Raw genomic sequence first — 22,439 nt, 5'->3', positions numbered from 1 at the left:
ATGTCGTCGTGTCTGTATGATGTTGGCGTGGGTTATGTCGTCGTGTCAGTATGATGTTGGCGTGGGTTATGTCGTCGTGTCAGTATGATGTTGGCGTGGGTTATGTCGTCGTGTCAGTATGATGTTGGCGTGGGTTTTGTCGTCGTGTCAGTATGATGTTGGCGTGGGTTATGTCGTCGTGTCAGTATGATGTTGGCGTGGGTTATGCCGTCGTGTCAGTATGATGTTGGCGTGGGTTATGTCGTCGTGTCAGTATGATGTTGGCGTGGGTTATGTCGTCGTGTCAGTATGATGTTGGCGTGGGTTTTGTCGTCGTGTCAGTATGATGTTGGCGTGGGTTATGTCGTCGTGTCAGTATGATGTTGGCGTGGGTTATGCCGTCGTGTCAGTATGATGTTGGCGTGGGTTATGTCGTCGTGTCAGTATGATGTTGGCGTGGGTTATGCCGTCGTGTCAGTATGATGTTGGCGTGGGTTATGTCGTCGTGTCAGTATGATGTTGGCGTGGGTTATGTCGTCGTGTCAGTATGATGTTGGCGTGGATTATTGATGAATGTTGGCGTGGGTTATGTCGTCGTGTCAGTATGATGTTGGCGTGGGTTATGTCGTCGTGTCAGTATGATGTTGGCGTGGGTTTTGTCGTCGTATCAGTATGATGTTGGCGTGGGTTATGTCGTCGTGTCAGTATGATGTTGGCGTGGGTTATGTCGTCGTGTCAGTATGATGTTGGCGTGGGTTTTGTCGTCGTGTCAGTATGATGTTGGCGTGGGTTATGTCGTCGTGTCAGTATGATGTTGGCGTGGGTTATGTCGTCGTGTCAGTATGATGTTGGCGTGGGTTATGTCGTCGTGTCAGTATGATGTTGGCGTGGGTTATGTCGTCGTGTCAGTATGATGTTGGCGTGGGTTATGTCGTCGTGTCAGTATGATGTTGGCGTGGGTTATGTCGTCGTGTCAGTATGATGTTGGCGTGGGTTATGTCGTCGTGTCAGTATGATGTTGGCGTGGGTTATGTCGTCGTGTCGTGGGTTATGATGTTGGCGTGGGTTATGTCGTCGTGTCAGTATGATGTTGGCGTGGGTTATGTCGTCGTGTCAGTATGATGTTGGCGTGGGTTATGTCGTCGTGTCAGTATGATGTTGGCGTGGGTTATGTCGTCGTGTCAGTATGATGTTGGCGTGGGTTATGTCGTCGTGTCAGTATGATGTTGGCGTGGGTTATGTCGTCGTGTCAGTATGATGTTGGCGTGGGTTATGTCGTCGTGTCAGTATGATGTTGGCGTGGGTTATGTCGTCGTGTCAGTATGATGTTGGCGTGGGTTATGTCGTCGTGTCAGTATGATGTTGGCGTGGGTTTTGTCGTCGTGTCAGTATGATGTTGGCGTGGGTTATGTCGTCGTGTCAGTATGATGTTGGCGTGGGTTATGCCGTCGTGTCAGTATGATGTTGGCGTGGGTTATGTCGTCGTGTCAGTATGATGTTGGCGTGGGTTATGTCGTCGTGTCAGTATGATGTTGGCGTGGGTTATGTCGTCGTGTCAGTATGATGTTGGCGTGGGTTTTGTCGTCGTGTCAGTATGATGTTGGCGTGGGTTATGTCGTCGTGTCAGTATGATGTTGGCGTGGGTTATGTCGTCGTGTCAGTATGATGTTGGCGTGGGTTATGTCGTCGTGTCAGTATGATGTTGGCGTGGGTTATGTCGTCGTGTCAGTATGATGTTGGCGTGGGTTTTGTCGTCGTATCAGTATGATGTTGGCGTGGGTTATGTCGTCGTGTCAGTATGATGTTGGCGTGGGTTATGTCGTCGTGTCAGTATGATGTTGGCGTGGGTTATGCCGTCGTGTCAGTATGATGTTGGCGTGGGTTATGTCGTCGTGTCAGTATGATGTTGGCGTGGGTTATGTCGTCGTGTCAGTATGATGTTGGCGTGGGTTATGTCGTCGTGTCAGTATGATGTTGGCGTGGGTTATGTCGTCGTGTCAGTATGATGTTGGCGTGGGTTATGTCGTCGTGTCAGTATGATGTTGGCGTGGGTTATGTCGTCGTGTCAGTATGATGTTGGCGTGGGTTATGTCGTCGTGTCAGTATGATGTTGGCGTGGGTTATGTCGTCGTGTCAGTATGATGTTGGCGTGGGTTATGTCGTCGTGTCAGTATGATGTTGGCGTGGGTTATGTCGTCGTGTCAGTATGATGTTGGCGTGGGTTATGTCGTCGTGTCAGTATGATGTTGGCGTGGGTTATGTCGTCGTGTCAGTATGATGTTGGCGTGGGTTATGTCGTCGTGTCAGTATGATGTTGGCGTGGGTTATGTCGTCGTGTCAGTATGATGTTGGCGTGGGTTATGTCGTCGTGTCAGTATGATGTTGGCGTGGGTTATGTCGTCGTGTCAGTATGATGTTGGCGTGGGTTATGTCGTCGTGTCAGTATGATGTTGGCGTGGGTTATGTCGTCGTGTCAGTATGATGTTGGCGTGGGTTATGTCGTCATGTCAGTATGATGTTGGCGTGGGTTATGTCGTCGTGTCAGTATGATGTTGGCGTGGGTTATGTCGTCGTGTCAGTATGATGTTGGCGTGGGTTTTGTCGTCGTGTCAGTATGATGTTGGCGTGGGTAAATTATGTCGTTTCAAACGTATTTAAATTAAATTTTTGCCAAAAAAAGGCGTTTGAATAATTGCGAAATTTAGAAACACGAAATGCGCTTAAGTTTAGAGTCCTTTGGACGAAAACTTTTCTATATTTTTTAAAGTTAATTTTTTTTTGAAAATATTTTTTTTTTTGAAATTATTTTTTATTTTGTTTTATTTTATTATTTTTAAAAAAATAAAATTTGTTTAAAAAATGATTTTTTTATAAAATTTTGATAAAAGACCTTCAAAGGGTTAAAAGTTTTGAAACTTTTTGAAATTATTCTTAAGCCTTTTAAGTCAAAGAACAAAATTATTTCCTTTTATTTAAGTTTAGCTTTAAGCCTTTGAGGTTTTTAAGTTAAAGGCTAATTTTTCTTCAGTCCTAAAAAAATTCAAAAATTAGAAAAAAAAATTTTACAATTTATTTTGAAACATCCTTCATCAAAAAATACAAGAAAAAATAAAATTTAAAATTTTGTGCAAGCTTTTAATACCGAAAACAGCCTATTTTTTATATTGAAAAAATGTTAATCTTACAAATTTATAAAAAAAACTAATTTAGTTGAAAATTTAATTAAACAACAAACTGAGCAAATTCAATTTTTTCCGTGTACCTTACCATGGCCATATGCAAAACCAAAATATAATGTAATAAATGAAAATAGATCATGAAACTGACAATGTTTATTTGACTTTGTCCTTGCACTGCACACCGAAATGTGTGATATTGAGGCTAGTTAAGGCAGTTGTGAAAGAATTATGGCAAGAGGAAATGTACAAAAGTGATATACGAGGTTCGTCTTCGACTGAACTCAACTTGGCTCTACTTTTTTTTTTGCGAAACTAAAGACATGCAAGGTGTTTATTCTGTGAACAAGAAACGATTTATAGCGCTTCGAGACTCTCGGCAGGCAAAAATTTTGTTGTTTATTCGTTTATATCGAGAAAAAGAGATTTAAGTTTTCGCTCGCTCATTCAAATGCTTCTCCTTATTTATCGTTTCCTGAGTAAGTGCAGCTGTGTTTATGTATTGAATTTTACGGAAAATAGAATATTGGATCAATTCAATTCGAGTCCATTCAATGGAGAGAATGAGATTCAGTCAATGGTGTTGTTGACATAAATTTTTGGTTTCAAAGAATTTGATTTATGGCGGAGAGTCCATAAATCTTTTTTTGTTTTTCATTGAATCAGTTTTGGGCGGAATGTTTTGTGTTGTTTTTGAGTAAAATGATGACATTAGGAAATTTTTTTTTTAAATTATTTAATTTTTTAAATAATTTTTTTTTTAATTTCTTTGAATTAATTATTTAATTAAAAATAATAATTAATATTTATTAGCTTTAAATTATTTTTTATTAGCCTAATTAATTTAGAGAGCTCGTTTTAAAATTTATTTAATAAGATCAACATTTAAAAAATTCAAAATATTAAAAAGTTCAATAACTCAGAGTTAAGTTTCTTATTACAAATTTCACTTTATTTAAAAAAAAAATAAAAAAAATATTAAATTGAATATTTCCGTTTGAATTAAATATTTTAATGAACTGATTAAATATTTAAGATTAGTTAAAATTTGGGTGTGTACATTTTATTAAATTTTTTAATTTAATTAAATAAAATGTAAATTTAAAAAGTATAAAATTAAATTTAATTTTATAAAAAATAATAAATAAATAAAAATTTTATTTTATTTTTTTTTAAAAAAAATAATTTTTTGTAACTAAATTAAATTAAATTTACTAAAAATTTAATTTTTTAGCGCTTATTAAAATATTATATTTTTTATTTTTATATTAAAATTGTTCTAAAAATATTTTTATTTTAATTTATAAGCCTAATTTGTAAGCGAAAATAAATGTTTCTTTAGCATTTTTTTTAAAACTTAATCAATTCATACATTCAATTCCTAGCCCTTTCTTTAATAAATTTTATCCATAAAAGGCATTCCCTTGAAAGTTTCCTTCAATTCATATTTTTTTTTTCATTTTTTTTACCACAACACAAGAAAATTCCAATAACATCACAACAAAACACAACAATAATGATAAAATTTAATCCTGTAAAAGAGAAACAAACAACTTTTTTCTTTACAACAACAACTAATAGTAATAATAATAATAACAAAAATATCTTTTCAATATATTTATAAAAGTTCCCATTATAATTTGCTGCAGTTTGCAGATTTTACGCATAAACCAATTTTTATCATCATCAACATCGTTCGTTTTTTTTCTCATCCTGCCTGCCATCCACAGCACAGACACAAACGCAGACAGTGATGATGCAGCAAAAAGATGTACAAATAAACGCAAGTAACATTAAAAAGTATCGCTGGAAAAATATTTTTTTTCCGTCGTTGTTGTTGTTGTTGTGTATATGCGTGACGATGCAATAACAAGTAAAACTTTTACGGCTCTTGTTATTCTTTTTTTTTTCTCAGTTACTCCACTTTTTGGCAAAGAAAACAGCTTTTCCATCAATATTATTATTATTACAGGCATTTTCTTGCACTTTGAATGCATTTTTGTGGATTGCGATATGAATAAATATAAAGCCTTTGCGTAAGGAAACGTGAATAAAATGATAATAACAAAGAATGCCGCCAATTTTATATCAAAAGAAAATTTCCGGTTCATACGGAAAAAAATTAATTACATTAGCAATTCACCTGAATCGCAAAATAAGAAAAAAAAATGACCGCACTTCTCGCATTTTATTATATATTTATTATTAAATATAATTTCAATTTATTTTAACAAACGCACAGGGAGGAGGAAAAATAATGATTTGGGTCAGTTTAATTATATGCCTTATTTAGCGCGTGCCTTGCAAACGAACACGAAGCGAGGCAAAACGAAAAAAAAAATACGGCAGAAACAAGGGAAAAAAGTTGTACATGTAAAAGGTAATTTGTAATGGTTTATAACCCATATCATTATTTACGTTTACAGAACGCAGCGAAAAAAAAACACGAATAAAAATTACAGAAAGAATGGAAATGATTATCTGTGTCAGTTACTTATGGACTTGGTTTTGATGTTGTTAGAGGGTTTTTTTATATAATTTTTTTGTTTTTTTTTTATTTTTTTATTTTCTACGAATTAAATATGTGTTGGACATGAGAACAGTCATCGTCATTAATGGTGTGAAGTGAATGGAATTTACATAATAATTATTTTTTTCTGTCTGGTTTAATTAGAATGTTAAGCAGTTTTTGTTTGAGTCTGAAATAAATGTTCTGAAGTGGAAATTTTTGTGTCCTATTTTTATAAATTTAATTTAGAAGGACTGATTCAGTGAATTAAAACAAAGATTCATTTCATTTCATTTTTTTTTATAAAAAATAACTTAATGCACGTTTTGAAATTTCAACCCCAATCGTTTTTAAATTAAATTTAAAAAAATAAATTAATTTATGAAATTCAATAAAATTTTATTTTTTTAAGCAGTTTTTCGATTTCAATTCAAATTACTTCTAATTTTGATTTAATTAAATATTTTTTAATAATATAGGTAATTATTTAATTTTAAAAATTTAATTAAAATTTATTGTATTTTGGTACTAAATTATTATTAAATTGTATTAAATTTAATTTTTATTTTAAATTGTAACCTCGAACTTAATTTAAATTTTCATCTCATTTTAAAATTTTAACCACATTTCATATGATAATTCCTTATTTTACAATTTTAAATCCCTCCATTGATTTAATAACATTTTAATAATAATTTATTATCATTATTATTTTTTATTTTACTTGTTACCAAATTTATTATTAATTTATATTTTTTATTTTTAGTTTTATATATTTTTATTTTATTTTTTTTTTAATTTTTAAAGCAGTTTTTTAATTTCAATTTAAATTACTTCAAATTTTTCTTTAATTAAATATTTAATAAAATAGGTAATTTTTAACTTTAATAAATTTAAATTGAATTATTTATATTTAAAAATAAATTAACAAATTAAATAAATTAAAAAAATAAATAAACTTGAATTAAATTAAATTTATTTTTTTATTTCAATTTTTTTTAAACACATTTATGAATTTCAATCTACCTAAATAAATTCTAATTTTTTTAAAATTAGAACTTAATTTGAAAAATAAATTTAAATTAAATAAAATTTTAAAATAAATTAAAAGTAATTTCTAAAATATAAATAATTATTTTTTTTTTAACCACATTTAGTATAATAATTTTAATTATTAATTTTAACCACATTTAGTATAATAAGTCCTTATTTTACATAATTAACTACCTCCATTTAATTATTATAATTTTATTTTATTTTATTATTTTACTTATTAATTTATTATAAATTAATATTTTTTTATTTTTAGTTTTAAATATATTTTTTTTTTATTTTTTTTTTAAATAATAAATCCGAAATAAATCTAAATAAAAATTTAATATCAAAATTTACTCATCTGATAAGCTATCCAACCGCCAAATCATACAAATCTTTGACACAAATAACGTCAATAATTCACCTGCGCTACATGCAGATGAAGTTGCGATAGTCCGCGCCAAAACTAAAAATTCGTATTGAATCACGGTAATAAATTGCTTGTTTACTCGTATATCAGGCAAGCAAAATCAAATATGTATAATTTATAATTAGACAAATGTTTATTTTAATTTAAATTAAAATTTTTGGTGGTCGTGGCTCTCGAATATCGCATTGCGAGGCTACGAGCGAGAGAGACAAAATTTTGCGGAGGATGAGTTTTTTGTGCGGTGTACATTATTATTACAAATAATACTTAAAAAATTCATGAAATTAATGAGTTGTGTTTAAATTTTGTGCTGTTTTTATTTATAAATGATTGAAATTCCTCCTATTTACCATAAAAACCTAAAAAAAAAGTTCAATTAAATAGCAACAAATTAATTTGTTTTCACAATTTCTCCTCTTGTCTCCCCTTTTGAGCAAAAATCTCGTTTTAAATGTTAATTTTGTTTGTTTTATATAATAAAATGGAGGAATTTTCATCATTCAACGAAAATTGCTGTTAATTTTGATCGCTTTATGGTCAATTTCGTGCTTTTAATTGAAATCAGGCGTAAATTTAAATGCTTTTAACTGAAATTAGGTGAAATTTCGCATAAGGAACGAGGAAAAACGTAAAAATTAGCGATAATATAATTTTGACTTATGCTCCAATTATGCTAATAAAACCGCAATCACTGCTAACCTCGTCTTCAGTAAAAATAAAAATAAATTGGTGAAAATTAAATTTCACCTTTTTTCGTGTGATTTTACGTTTCACAAGACACACGGATTAATTTTCTATTTAAAAAATTTTTTAAGTATTTTATGATTATTGCATTTTGTTCCATTTCGAGTGTAAAACTAAAAATTATTACTTGATTCTTCTTAATTTTGCCCCAACCGCAATTTCGACATGGAAGCCTCATTATTTGTGTATTTTTATTGCGAAGTAACTTTTATGGCATCTTTTTAGAGTAACACAAAAAAAATATTATTGCTCAATTCGAGTACGAGCAATTTTTTATGGTAATTGTTTTCGCATAAAATTCACTCGTCGTTGATGACTAACTCGTGATAATCGAAAAAAAATTTTTTTCCTGCAGTTTCAGGTGTTCAGCTGGAATTTACATTAATCCACAGTGCGAGAAGTTCATTAGAATCCACTTTAAATCGTTCTGTCTGCATTTGCTGTGCATGTGTAAAAAGGAAGGTAGCGAACAAACATACACGTCCTCGCAACAACAACTGCGTTTGAAATAACAATGAAATGCTTTTTCTGCAGCAGCAACGACAGCATCAGCGGAACACGAAACTGGAAACGAAGAAAGGCAGGCAAAAAAATTGTTTTCAATGCATCGCACGTCCCTTTCTTTTCCGTTGTTTGTGTTTATACTGCAGAGATTATGTTTGCTTTTGTATTCGCTCCGACTCAAAACATTCCCAAGGATTCATTCACGCGCTGCATAGGAATAAAAAGACATCACTGTACGAGAGAGAAAAAATTTGAATATGATTATTTTCCGTTGTTTGTTCGTTCATTTGTTTGTTGTTGTTGTAGAGTGGTTGTTGCAACGAACGAACGAGCGACTGAGCTTAATTTTATTCCTTCAAAAGATGCGATAAGTGAGTAAACAATAATATTATCGGTTTTGCGAAAATGATGTTCTTATAATAACAATAGTAAATAAATATATTTGAACGAATGGAGGGATACATTGTAAGTAACTGAGATAGTAAGAAGTAATATTCAGTACTTGAAGTAACAATGACGATTGTCTTAAATTTTTTATTAAATAAAATTTATAAATTTTTAAAAATTGAAATTATCAAAAAGTTCACAAAATTTTATAATGTTGAAATTTTTAAGAAAAATTAAAATTTGTTTATTTAGGAAACAACCTTTTAGACAAGTTTTAAAAAAAAATTTCATGAAGTATTTTTAAAAAGTTATTCTAAAAGATACCAAAAATGTTAAAAATTTCATTAAAAATTATCGATTTTGTTTTTTTTAAATAATTTATTTAATTTTGGCGTCAAAACTATTTTCCGAGTATTTTATGAAAAAATGATCTATTTTCATCCGCCTTCGGCGGCAAATTTTTTTTTTAGTCGGTTTTTCAAAAGTTAAAAAAATTTCTAAATCATTGATTTTATTTTTGCATTTATGAAATAAAAAAAAATTTTTTGAAAAAAAATTTTTAAAAAAAATTTTTTTTTCTGGAATTTTCTAAAAATTTTTAAACTATAAAGTATGAAACGTTTTTAAAAATTTTATAGAAACTCTGTTAAAAGTTAATTTTTATAAATTTTGGGCAATTGTGCTGAATCAATTTTACAAATCTTTCAATAAAATTTTCTGAAACTGTTTTGTTTTGGTAATTGTAAACATTTAATTAAAACGTTGCCCAAAATTTTTCATTTTGGTCAAATATATTTTAATTTTGAAAAATTTGAATTTTTGAATTTTACATAAATTTCAATAATTTTAATAATTTTACTTGTTTCATAAAATAATTTTTGGAAAATAATTTTTTAAAAATAAATTTTTTTTATTTTTTGCAAATAGTTTGTTTTTAAATAACAATAATTTTTGAAAATTTTCAAAAAATTTTTTTTAATTCAATAACAATATTTTTCAAATTAAAATAAAACTTTTATAATATTTCCATATGAAAATGTTAGTACTAAAAACGAGAATCTATAAAAAATTTAAATTTTTGATTTTAAAAATTTTAAAATTTTTTTTTTACAAAAATTTAACACTAATTTTTAATGAAATTATTCTAAAATTATACAAAAAATAACTATAAAAAAATAACTCAAAATCTATAATTTTTATGAAATTTTGTAATTTTTTAAAAGTTTTAATTATTTTTTACAGAAATATTAAAAATTTCATAGTTTGAAATCTGACTAAAATTTTTTAATTTTAAATAGGTATAGCAGAAAAAAATTACTTTGAGCAATGAAAAATTTTAAAAATCTTAAACTCAATTTAAAAAAAACTATCAAAAATACCTCCTTTGCTTTAAATTTATCGACTTCACATTAAAAGAAAAAAATCTAAATTTATATGAGTTAAAAATTTCTTCATTAAATATCTTTTTTTTACAATTAAAATATTTTCTACGCAATTTCCATCATCTGTTGCACCGACATCGGATTCCACTGATTTCCTCCGTCCTGACTAACAACGCACACAGACCTGTCGATATAGCAAAACAACTTCCCGACACGATAAACTTGCTTCCCATTTTCCCTCCTGCCGGGCATCGGCGCAAAAATAATTCCCCGTTCCGCGCATCGTTGCGACACAATTTCCTTGAATTCCAGCTGAGGCGGCGCTCCCACCCGAATATCCATGAGTGATGGTAAACTATCGCCGATAATGGGGGCAGGCGGTGGCGTTGGAACGTTATCTGTATCCGGAGCTGTGACGCCGCATGCACGTGACATAAGTTCGAGAGCGCGTCGAAAATGATCCTTAACTTGTGGATGTTGCAGAAAGGCGTCATTAAATTGCGATTTCCATCCTTGATACCATCGCGACACTTCATTAAAGTTGGGATTCTGATTCAGCCAAACAACTAGAATTTGCATCCAGTTGGGGAAAAAGTTCCGATCGAATAAATGGACCATCACTTGTAATGAGAGGATTTCGTGCCATTCCCAAACTTGATTGAAAATCTCAATTTCCTGTTGAAGCGGATTAATTTGCAGCTCACGAAGTCGCAGCTCCAGCTTTGGGACGATATTTTTGGCGAGAAAGACTTCCATGTCGTCAGCTGCGAAAACGCCTTTCCACGGGTTGATCATTAAACGAGCCGAGCGATCTTCGGGCGACCATGCCTTGAGAGCTTTCGATAATTTGTCACGAATCACCGGATAAACGGTCGTTTGCATTTTCGCACCCAACAATTGAACCCACGGATGAATCCACGTGTGAATTGGTACGTGATCCGTCAGTGGATTCCACTCGTTCACGCTGAACGTGAGTTTCGCCAAAACCATTTGATCGAGAATGTTGTCGAGAATCCATTCGGGCAACAGGGGCGCCCAAGCATCAAGTAACGACGCCATCTCATGCGGTTGTCGGGGATTCCAATTACCCGAAGCAGCACGAATTCTCGGGATAATGCCGGACCAAATAAGTACGGAATACGGATCGAAGATGTCTTTTGAGTCATGCGGCTTGATATCTAACAAAGACATCCACTTTTTGATCAACGAAATTGGTTCGGTTGGATTTTCAAAAGGTTCCCAATGTCGCAACGACGCATTTACGAGAGGCGCGATGACACCTGGCACCAAATCTTGCAATTGAAACTCCTTATATTCCGTGGGGTAGTTGACTTTTAGTTGAATAAACACTTTTTCCGCATCTTCGAGTGTCAAATCATCCGTTGGTTTGACAATTTTTTCGACTAATTCCAACGCAGACTCGAGTGTTGTGAGGTAATCTTTCTCTAACTCGACAATTTTGTGTAAATTTTCCTTTTCTTGTTCCAGTTCGGCGATTCGTGTCTCGGCAGCGCGTTGTCGTCGATCGTGTGCGATAATTTCCTGTTCACTCATGTCTACCAACAAGTTCAAATTGTGCATCAGCTCGGGCAAGGCGAAATTTTGCGTTTCCTTTCGCTCGATATCGTCTTCGTGTTTTGCCTGTCCAAGCGCATGATACCCGGATAAAACTCTTTTTTCGGGTCCCGTCATGTCAATTACCGTTACTTTCGACATTTTTTGATCCAGAATGCCGTAACTCGATTTTTGACCCTTGGCGATGACTTCTTCGACGGTTCTGTAGACATAACGTACTTTGCGTTTCTTGTCGTTACCCTTGCCTTTCCATTGTGACATTTTTTCCTTGAATTCAAGTGCTTCCTTTTCATCGTCGTCAAGTTTTTTCTTGCCAACTTGCTTTTGATCGGCGATTCGAGCTGCTTTTTCCGGCCCATAAGCTCCGATGGCGCCTCGACCTTTACGTAAGAAAGCTTGAACGGGCGCATTTATGCCTTGCAACTCTTTTCCGAGACCTTTTCCCGGCTCGTAACCCATTTTTTGCAACAATTTGCTGCCAATGCCTTTCGTATGGGCCTCCCAGTCGCCCATTCCTTTGGGCATGTTGCTCGGGCGGAAGTTTCGCGTACGAAAACCCGCCATATGGTTCATCGTCATTTCCTCTTGTTCAGATTCGCTCGTTGCTTGTTCACGTTCTTCTTCGCCATCGTCCTCATCTCCGCTTTCATCGTCTTTTTTGCCTTTTATTTGGTTCGGCACGAGTGACGGAGGCTTTTTTCCGGCTTGTTGAACCCCTCCGGCGACGAAATTCAAAGGTTTTGAATAATCTTTGAAGCCTTTTTTACGACGCCCGCCCAATTCAGGTCCAGAATCATCGGAATCGCCAGAATTATCAGCCCAAATACCTGAAAAATGATGAAATTAAGTTAAAAATTACAAAAAATATCAATAAATTAACACACCGTAAATCGCTTGGTTCTTTGTTGGTCTTTTGCGATTGCGATTCGGGTTAAATTCGTTGTCCAAATCGTAGTCGGTGATCTCAAATCTCTCATATTCCTCGTCAGACATCTTTTTTTAATTCCTTTCCCTTGTGATTTCAATAAAAATTAATTTTTCTGCATTTTATTCGTCGGGTTAAACGATTGTAAACAAAACAAATGTCGCCGATGCAACTTCAGCTGAACGCAAATCACGTTTGAGACGAATGAAAGTGACTTTTTGACAGTAGTTGTCAAATAAATCGACTCGAAACACAAACAAAAGACATTTTTTGTCACATTTTCATCCAAATTTCACCGATTTTCCTGCCCAAAACCACAGAAAAATGGTTCAGGTGAGTTTTTTGTCGGCCTAACTTTGCGTTTTAATGTTTGGAAGTGTCTCAAAACGTGAAATAATGTGATTTTTTATGCATTTACAGGCCGCTGCACTCGAAAGCGAAGGCATGGAAGATGGAACAACGCATGAAGAAGAGAACAATTTGCCAGCTGCACTAAAGCTCCTGTCTGAAATGAGTACAAATGCTGAGCAGGTCTCGTCACTCGTGGACCAGATGCTCGAACGGGTGCGTTCGGGCGAGTTCAGCACAGAATACGGTTTAAGTTTCCTCGAAGTAAAGTACCAGATGCTACTCGACTACCTGATCAACTTGTCCTTTGTGGTGTTGCGCAAAACGACGGGCCAGACAATCGAAAATAATCCCGTGATTGATCGTCTTATCGAAATTCGCACAGTGCTGGAGAAAATTCGCCCAATTGACTACAAACTGCGCTATCAAATCGATAAACTCGTCAAGACAGCAACGACAGGCGTGGAAGACGTCAACGATCCGAGCAATTTTAAAGCTCGTCCCGATTTATTGACGAGTCACGTGACCAAATCCGATTCCGACGAAGACTCAGAAGACGACGACGATGCGGATTCTGACGACGCCGCCACGAAAAAGCTCAAAGATCAAGTTTACAGACCGCCCAAACTCACCGCGATGCATTACGACGACGATCCGGCGCAGGAAAAGAGTCGCAAGCAATTCGAACGTTTGAAGAAACGCGCGTTACAATCATCGATCATCCAAGAAATGAAGGAAGAATATTTAGATACTCCCGTGGAAATCTCCGAAGGATCGAAGGCCGTTCAGCTTTACAATAAGGCACAAAAGGAACGTGAACGCTTCGAAGAGGACAACTTTGTGCGCTTGCCCATCACGAAAGCCGACAAACACAGACAACGACAAATGACGACGTTAGGCAATCTCGGCAACGAAATCACGAGCTTCCGAGACATCAGTATGCTCACGGGCGGCGGAAGTAGTAGGAAAGACGCCGAAATGTCAGGCAAAAAGGGCAAGAAACGCAAAGGAGGTGCCGGAAAGAAGATTAAGGGAAAAAAACGAAAGTTCCATTAAACTCATTTTTCGCGTGAAAACATTTCTTTTAAATATTTCTTTGATTATAATCTTTAATTATTAAGTTTTTATCGATATTTTTGTTCAATTTCTACTTTATTGTTATATTACTTTAATTTTCTTTATTAATTACAAAGTTATCTCAGTCGAGATATTCAATCAGTTTATTTCCCAGATTTATTTTAGTTGATAAAAATTTATGTTATTAACAATTTTGGTTCAATAAAAAAATTACTCATAAAAAAAATTGCTTTTATTCATCGAAAAAAGTTTCAAAGGTTATTTTTGTCACCGAAAAATTCTCAATAATTGTTAAAGAATTCGCATGAAAAATATTGATGTGACATGCACGAAAAATTTCAAGTTTATTTAATGATCGATAAGAAAAGTCGGCATTGAAATTGGATATGGAATCACCGATTAATGCGAATTTATTATAATTTGGACTTTTGTACTTTCTTGGTTGATTCATCGTTGTATTTATGGAAAATTTTTAATGCAAAAATCAAAAAAAATTTAATTTATTTTTCCTGAAAAATTTATTAATTTTATTTCAAAAGTTAAATATTTTAAATTAAATTTTAATTTTAAAATAAAAAAAATAATTATTAAATAATTAATTTTATTTCAAAATAAAAAAAATTATTTGAGATAAAAAATAAAAATATTTTAATTTAAAGTGAAACAAATTTTTAATTTTAATTTTTTTTTTAAATTTTTTATTTTTTAATATTTATTTTAGAGTAAGTTTAGAAAAAAAGAAAATAAGATTTTAAATTTAGAAAAAAATATTAAATTTTTTTTAAAGTACTTTTTTAATTTAAAAAATATTTTTTATTTCAAAGATTTAGATTTTTTTTGTTCATTATTTAAAAAACTCCTTATGAAAAATTCAAAACTGTCAAATCTATGAGAAAATTTCTTCCCTTTAAGTTCAAACAACATCCCAATAAAAAAAATTCTAAAAAATTTAAATAAAACATTTCATAAAAATTAATCCACTACCCGTGATACAAAAGATTACCTAATCGTTTATGTCGAATTAAATGCAACGAAATTCTGTGCGATACATCTAAACCCGAAAATTCATGTTGCGTCAACGGATTAAGATTATCCCTTTTTTATTCCGAATAATTCGTTTCTGCATCATGACAATGGAAAATCTCTGATAGATTTATCAAACAACAAAACTAAAACGGGAAATAACGTAACGCAAAATGGAATTAATCCCATGAATGAATGTAAAAATCCTGAACGACCTGAATGAATACTGGTTCCTGACCCTATTTAAATAATTACAAGATCCGTCAATCAACGTAAAAGAGCTCAAAATGGAACTTTTGGATATGTTAATTACATTTGAGTATTTAAAGATTTATTTCTCATAAAAAAATATTAACCTTGATTCTGAAAGGTATGAATTTTAGAAGTTTTATGAATTTTTAGAGATAATTAGGGTTCGAATAGACTTGAATTAGCAAGAAAGCGAATTTCAAATTTTAAACGGTTAATTTTTGAACTGATATTTTCTAATTTTTAGTCTATATTTTTAAATAAATTAATTATTGATTAATTTAATTTTAAATTAATTTAAAAAAATAAATTAAAAATTTAAATTAAAATAATTTAAATAAATTAATTTAATTTTTACAAAAAAAAAAATAAATAAACATTTTTAATTAAATTTTATTTTATTATTTATTTTAAATAAAAAAAAAATAATTTTCATTAATTTTTAACTGCATCAGCTTCCATTCGACAGCGTCCTGTATGAGCTATGACAAATCCTGGCGGGCAATTTAAATCTATATTTATGATATTTGACTCATAGATGTTCGACTTCCTTTCGTTTATCTTCTTTCCGACTTCTTTATCGAAAATTACTCTCTTGCACGTCACAGATGTGATGAAAATTAAAATACAAATCATCAAAAACGATTTTATCTTCATTTTAGGAGATCTCTATAAAATAAATTCACAACTTCAAGACCTCTCTTTAAACTTCAAATGAATAAATTTTCAAGAAATAAACAATTTTTATATAAAATTAGCTTCACTTTTTATTATTTTAACTTAATTTAGTTCACACAGACACATCAATAAATAAATAAAACACCTAAATTTCGCAATCATATCGTAAAATGCGGCCTTATCTTAATAGTCTACAACAATAAATTAGTTCGAGGGTTATTTTTTTCTGCGTTTTTTTGCAATTAAAGTTACGTCCACGCCCTCCGACAACGCCTCGTATGGTCCACAACAAATCCTGGCGGGCAATTTAGCGGCACATCGATGATGTTTGCACTGTGGACTGCGGAACGAACTGATTTATGGAAAACTATTCGGGCGGCAATTGTTGAGGTGAATGTTAGGAGGAAGAGAAATCCCCAGGCTATCGTTGAGATTTTCATTTTTTATAAATTTTTCTTAATTTCTTCGTGAATTTCTTTTAGCGCTTTTTTTTCTGTGGTTAATTTTTTTAAGTCAAAAAATTTTTTATGATGTTTGACTCACTCACGTTAATTTACTGTTTAAAGTAAATCAATATGAAACAACATTTATATTCAAAATGAATATTTTTGTTATCTTATCTTATCTAAATTCATAAAAAAATGTGATAAAATGGCTTAAAATAAGGCTTGATGCATGAAAGGGCTCAAAAATTATTTTAAAAAAAATTTTAAAAAATTTTAGCTTTAGATCTTTCTTGTTCAACGTCAAAATCTTAACTAATTCAATCAAATTGAGGAAAGAAAATGTAAATTGCAACAACGTTTCTGAACTTTTCTGAGAAATTAACTTATGGATTTCCGGTTAAACTTCATCTGACGTTCAAGGAGAATTTCTCGAAAGATCGATATTAACGTAAGTTTTATGATTTTCACTGAAATTTATCACCAATAAATTTTTTTTCTGATATTTTTTTTAAATTTTAGCCCCTTTATGGCCTCATCTCTGACATAAATATCAAATTTTCATGTAAAAATGATAACAACCCATTGGAATTTCTGGTACAATTGTTCCGTCGATCGATAATAAAATACATGACAAGTCACAGGGAAGCGAGGAAACCCCCTCAATTCGCTTCAAATAGCTACAGTTTGCGTCATTGTAGTACACAAAGAGGCGTCTTAATACTGTCGCGACATAATTTCCAAGCTTATCAGTAAAATTCCATTAACAATGAAACATCTGGCCATAAATAAGTCATGACTTGCTTCATTTTATTAATAGCGTTGCAATTTATGACGCAATTATTAGGTCATCGCGGAAGAGCATCCTTCTAAAAGTTCGAGATTTGTTGAATTTTTTATATTTTTTTCACAAGTATCGGGCGTCTCCATCTTGATAATGAGAAAAAATGCAATGGCGAATGCGAGAACGAGAAAAACTGACTCCAGGCACAAGAGAAAGCGATGAATTGGACGAGATTCGACTTCCATGGTTGCTGTGATCGTTGATTTAAATTAAACAAATTATTGAGACAAGCCTTAAAAATATCCCTTTTTACGATGAGCGACATGTGTCGCATATCCTTTTGACGTCTCTTGCAAATTTTTTCACTCTATGTCGTACACGATACATATTGGCAAGCAAAAAAGAATATCTAAGGACTAAGGCGTAACTTTTTTCCAGCGAATTTTTCAAATTTTCCATTAAATTTTGTGATTAATCGACGCGAAAGACGTCGCTTTAGTGCATAAGTGAGTGCCAGGAGGTTTAATTTGTCGAAATTTTGTGTTAATTTTCGATTTCTTCCGCAGGAAACGTGAATTTTCGTGTGAAATTACGACGAAGGGAAAAAGGACTCGCCCTTTGTGTCAGTCGCAAGTGCAAAAAGTTTGTTGTTTGTCGTGAGAGAAGAGCGGAGAAAAGTCTCCCAGGAACACCCGTTCAAGCTGGAAATGGACGCGTATTTAGACACCTTTCGCATCTGGGATCAGGAGTCGAACATCAAGGAGTTGCACACAAGCGAACAAGTGCAATGCAACATTTGCTCCGAGGTATTTGACGTGCCATCGATGCTCTGACATTTCCTCGATGTCAAGGACAAATTCGAGTCGATGGACGAGTCATCGTCGTCTTTCTTGCAAGGAGCACTGTCGTCGTCCTCGTTGTCTTTGTCGCCGCCCTCGCCAACGCCAGCAACGCAGCAAACGCAGCACCAGCAGCAGCAACCACAAAATCGCCAACAACAGCAACTAGATCATCATGCGACAATCAATCAAGCCACCATGGAGGTCACATCCTCGCCCGAAAGTGACACAGTTGAGATCCAAGTCGAGACTTCGACTGTCGTTGCGAGTCCCGGCGACGATGACGATTGCGAAACAATGGTCCTGGATGGCAACGGCAGCAATAATAGTAACTTAATAAATGACAATGACACGGGTTCGACAACGGAGTACGTCGAGATACTCGAGGACTATACGGAACCCATGTTCCCCGAGACCAATATCGAGGTTGAAACGAGTGGCGTTGTGACAGACGACGCAAATGCCTCCGCAACAGCCGCTACCTTACAAACAATAATTACTGAAGCCGCCCATTCATCATCGGAACCTGACAAATCTTCTTCTTCTTCTTCTGCAACTTCGAATTCTTCTTCAACTTCGCTAGCATCGGCACCGCCATCCCAAACACAACCTCAGATTTACTACATTTACAACAGCAGCAAGTCGCAAACGCAGAACAACGCTAATAACGCCGCCACTCCCACCACAACAGCAACGATCAAGCAAGTCATTGAATCGAATGCCAGCACCACGATTGTTCAGAAGAAAAATGACGATGAGGGTCCCGCTGTCGCAGATGAGACGAAACAACCGCAATCCGAGACGAAACTTTTCATGTGCGGCGTTTGCAAGATCATCTTGGAAAAGCGCTATTTGGCGAATCACATGAAGAAGCATTTGCAGCAAGTGAATGAGACGCACACATGTCGCATCTGCAAGGATACTTTTTCGCGCAAGATGCTGTTGTCGGTGCACATCAGTCAGAAACACTCCATTTTCACCAAAGACTACGTCTGTCAAATCTGCAAACTGCCATATGATGAGAACAACAATGACTTGCATGGCGGATGTCATTGGTTCTGCAACATCTGCTCAAAGACCTTCATGACGAAAGCCTCCATGGTTTGTCATTCGCGGATGCGTCATAATCGTAAGTTGAATTTTCCTTTATTTTTTTATATAGTTGATTAAATATAACAGCAAGTGAAACTTAAAAATTTTTGCGATGCTCCATTTCGGAATCTAAAAATACAAAAAATAAAAAAAAAACCCAATTATGACCAAGTTAACTTAATTCTTCAAAGTAATTTTTTAAAACTTAATATTCAAAATATTTTTTTTACAAATTGTTATTTTTGAGTTTTTCATTTAAAATCATAATAAAAAATTAAATACTTGAGTAAAATTTCAAATATCGAAATTTTTGTTCAGTTTTTTATCTGAATTTCGTTTAATTGATTTAATTTAATTTTAACTTTGATTTAAATTTAATTTTAACTTATAAAATAAAAAAAAAATATTATTTTTAATTAAATTTTATATTAATTTAATTTTATTCTAATTTCACTTGATTTTTTTTTCTAAATTTATTTCAATTTTTTTATTTTTTTTTATTTAATATTGAATTATAAGAAAAAAAAAGAAAAATTATTTAATTTTTTTTATAATTTTCTCAGTTTAGAAATTTTTTACCACATTTTTTAAAAATTAACTTATTTATTAAAAAAAATTGACCAAAAAATGTTCATTTTTATTTAAAAGGTTTAAAATATTAACTTCTTTAAAAAAATATTAATTTCTTCTAAAAATCCATCAACAGGCAATCAGGGAAAATTCGTTTGCGAATTCTGTGGCAAACACTATTGGGACAAGGCAACGCTCGAATATCACGCGCGCGTTCACGTGGGCGAAGAAAAGGTCGTGCCAAGCACAAACAACACCAATAACGGCACAAATAATGGCGCAAGTACCTCAAATGGCGGCAATACGGGAATCCAGCAAGATGGACAAAACAATGCCCCAGTATTATTTCTACTTCAACTCTAGGAACAATCGCCGCAACAGCAAAAACAACAACTCGTTACCAATACTGTGAGCATGAAAAAAGTTAATTTAATTCAAAGGTAATTTTTTTCTGATTTTTCTATAACAAAAACAAAGATACCAAAAAAATAATAATAAAAATACTATTTACACGCACTTTAAAATATAATCTCTAATAATTAAAATTAAAAAAAAAAACAAAATTGCGACTTATTAAGGCACCACACCAAAAAATAAAAAATATTATCTTTAAAAAAAATTCCCAAATGTCGAAAATAACTTTTTGAATAAATATTTGTACCTGTATACTGTGTACTGTACTGATTGTAATAATAATTAAAAATTAATTGAAATCGGATCTTTATCATCATAAAAATGCTAACACTGTGTTAAAAACTGCTCGTTGCCTGAAAACACTGAGATTTAAAAAAAATCAGGCTTAGGAGCTAAATGACATTTTGAAAAAAAAAAAACTACTAAAAATTATTGACAATTAAAGAAAAGATAAATAAATAAAAAAAAAATTAGATAAAAGAAGAAAAAGTCTTACAACTATAAAAATATTATTTATTTAAAAAAGTTGAGGTTAACGTTAGAGTCTTTAAAATGTGTTTATAATTGAATTTCTCGCTGTTATTATATTAATAAAAAAATAAATAAATAGATAAAAAAAATATAAATATTAATACAGACAAAAATTTCTAATTCAATACTAAAAAAATACATAATAAAAAACTATCTTCTATATATAAAATTAAATATAATAAAAAAAATAATAATCTAAGAAAAAAAGTGAGATACTGTGAAGCAAAGATTTATAAAGAACGTGAAAAGTCAGAAAATGTCGTATGATTAAGAAAATTAAGAATTTATAATATTTCATGAGAAATTTTAATTTTATTTATTTAATAATTAATTATATATTTTTTATTAAATTTTTAATTCAGTTCAAAAAATAATTAATAATAAAGAAAATTCTACCGAACGATTAGACAACAAAGATAAAAAAAAAAAATAAAATATCATAAAGAAAATGAAAGCAATAAATACTGAATTTTCCAATAAAATAAAAGAAACATGATAATAAACATTAGAGACAAACAAAAAAAAGGAACACGACACGGCACGATTTTTATAGATTGAAGCAAAAAAAAAACTCGATAAAAAAATGAACACAGAGTGTAATGTAAAGGAAAAAATATCAAATATATTGTTGTTTAGATAAATATTACGTGTAAGATTCAAGCGTGACATTTTTTGAGTAGGCAAAAAGTAATATTATCTAAAACCTAAAACAAAAGAAAAATAATTTTAAAAACATTTAGACAACATTAGGAATGTAGAAAAATAGCGGGTATAAATTTAAATGAAAAAAAAAATAATAAAATAAAAAATAGCTAATTAGTTCACAAAAAAAGTAGAAAAATTTAATTTTAATTTTTAGTAGAATTTTTATTAAATTATTATAAATTAAAAAAATAGAAATAATTGTCCAGGAAAAGTTACCTCCCTCTTGAAATATTAATTAAGAGTGTTAGTAGATTTGGTTTAAGTAAAAATCACACACACACACACACACAACGCAAAAATTAGAGCACACGAGCAAAACAGTAGAAGAGTTAAATTTTTTATTTGCTCTTAAAAAATTAATTAAAATTCAGTTACCGACTAATTTTAAATATAAAGAGCTTGTTTCTATGTTGGGCGTGTGTCAATTACAAAGCAGAATAATATTATGCGGGAAAATATACAGGAATTATTTGTTGGATGTTTGTTAATTGTTCTTTATTACTACATAAATATTCATGTAAAAATATTGACACTATTAATTGTTATAATTAAGTTTATTCGTAACCACAACACTTTAAGTTCTATAAATAACGAAATAATGTCAAGATATTTAATGTTTAATGCACTTTTATTGTTATACATGTAGAAAAACTGAGAAAAAAAATAAGAAATGCACAAAAATCCCTTTTCTACTATAAAATCTCTCACTCACTCTTTCTCTAATTGTCACTAACTATCTAAGAAACTATATCTGTGTGTCTCTCTGTTACAAAGAAAAAAAATATTATAAGGAGAAAAAATATGAACAACAAAAAACTGATATATTGTACTATGTGAAGTGTCATGTGATCCGATCCTTCCTTCGTATAAGAAAAAAAAAAATAATAATTAAATTATAAAAAAAATCTAGTCAAGGAAAATTATAATTTTCTCATTAAAACATACATTTAGGGCTTAGAAAAAAAAAATAAAAATAATAATGACACAAACCAAGTGAGAACAATGCAGTATTTCAATAGTTAATGATAAATAAAAATGTT

General features: G+C 31.8%; 3 protein-coding genes across 3 annotated transcripts; 2 read left to right on the top strand and 1 right to left on the bottom strand.

Moving 5' to 3' along the window:
• Window positions 1-10,148: 10,148 nt before the first annotated feature.
• On the bottom strand, window positions 10,149-12,714 carry LOC134828682 (septin-interacting protein 1-like). Its single transcript, XM_063841664.1, has 2 exons — window positions 12,606-12,714; window positions 10,149-12,548 (listed from the first exon to the last, which is right to left on the bottom strand). Exons 1-2 carry the CDS (start codon window positions 12,712-12,714, stop codon window positions 10,252-10,254), a joined length of 2,406 nt encoding a protein of 801 aa, XP_063697734.1. The 3' UTR covers window positions 10,149-10,251.
• A 170-nt stretch (window positions 12,715-12,884) lies between these two features.
• Window positions 12,885-14,281, top strand: LOC134828691 (neuroguidin-like). Its single transcript, XM_063841675.1, has 2 exons — window positions 12,885-12,979; window positions 13,067-14,281. The coding sequence occupies exons 1-2, from the start codon at window positions 12,971-12,973 to the stop codon at window positions 14,048-14,050; spliced, it is 993 nt and encodes a 330-aa protein (XP_063697745.1). The 5' UTR covers window positions 12,885-12,970; the 3' UTR covers window positions 14,051-14,281.
• A 3,674-nt stretch (window positions 14,282-17,955) lies between these two features.
• Window positions 17,956-20,112, top strand: LOC134828642 (myoneurin-like). Its single transcript, XM_063841623.1, has 3 exons — window positions 17,956-18,054; window positions 18,100-19,216; window positions 19,886-20,112. Exons 1-3 carry the CDS (start codon window positions 17,956-17,958, stop codon window positions 20,110-20,112), a joined length of 1,443 nt encoding a protein of 480 aa, XP_063697693.1.
• Window positions 20,113-22,439: the final 2,327 nt, after the last annotated feature.

The sequence above is a fragment of the Culicoides brevitarsis genome, chromosome 2 (assembly GCF_036172545.1).
Source record: "Culicoides brevitarsis isolate CSIRO-B50_1 chromosome 2, AGI_CSIRO_Cbre_v1, whole genome shotgun sequence".
In the NCBI taxonomy this organism is placed as follows: Eukaryota; Metazoa; Arthropoda; class Insecta; order Diptera; family Ceratopogonidae; genus Culicoides; species Culicoides brevitarsis.
Note: the sequence above shows the minus strand (reverse complement) of the source record. Positions and strands in the feature narration are given on the sequence as shown.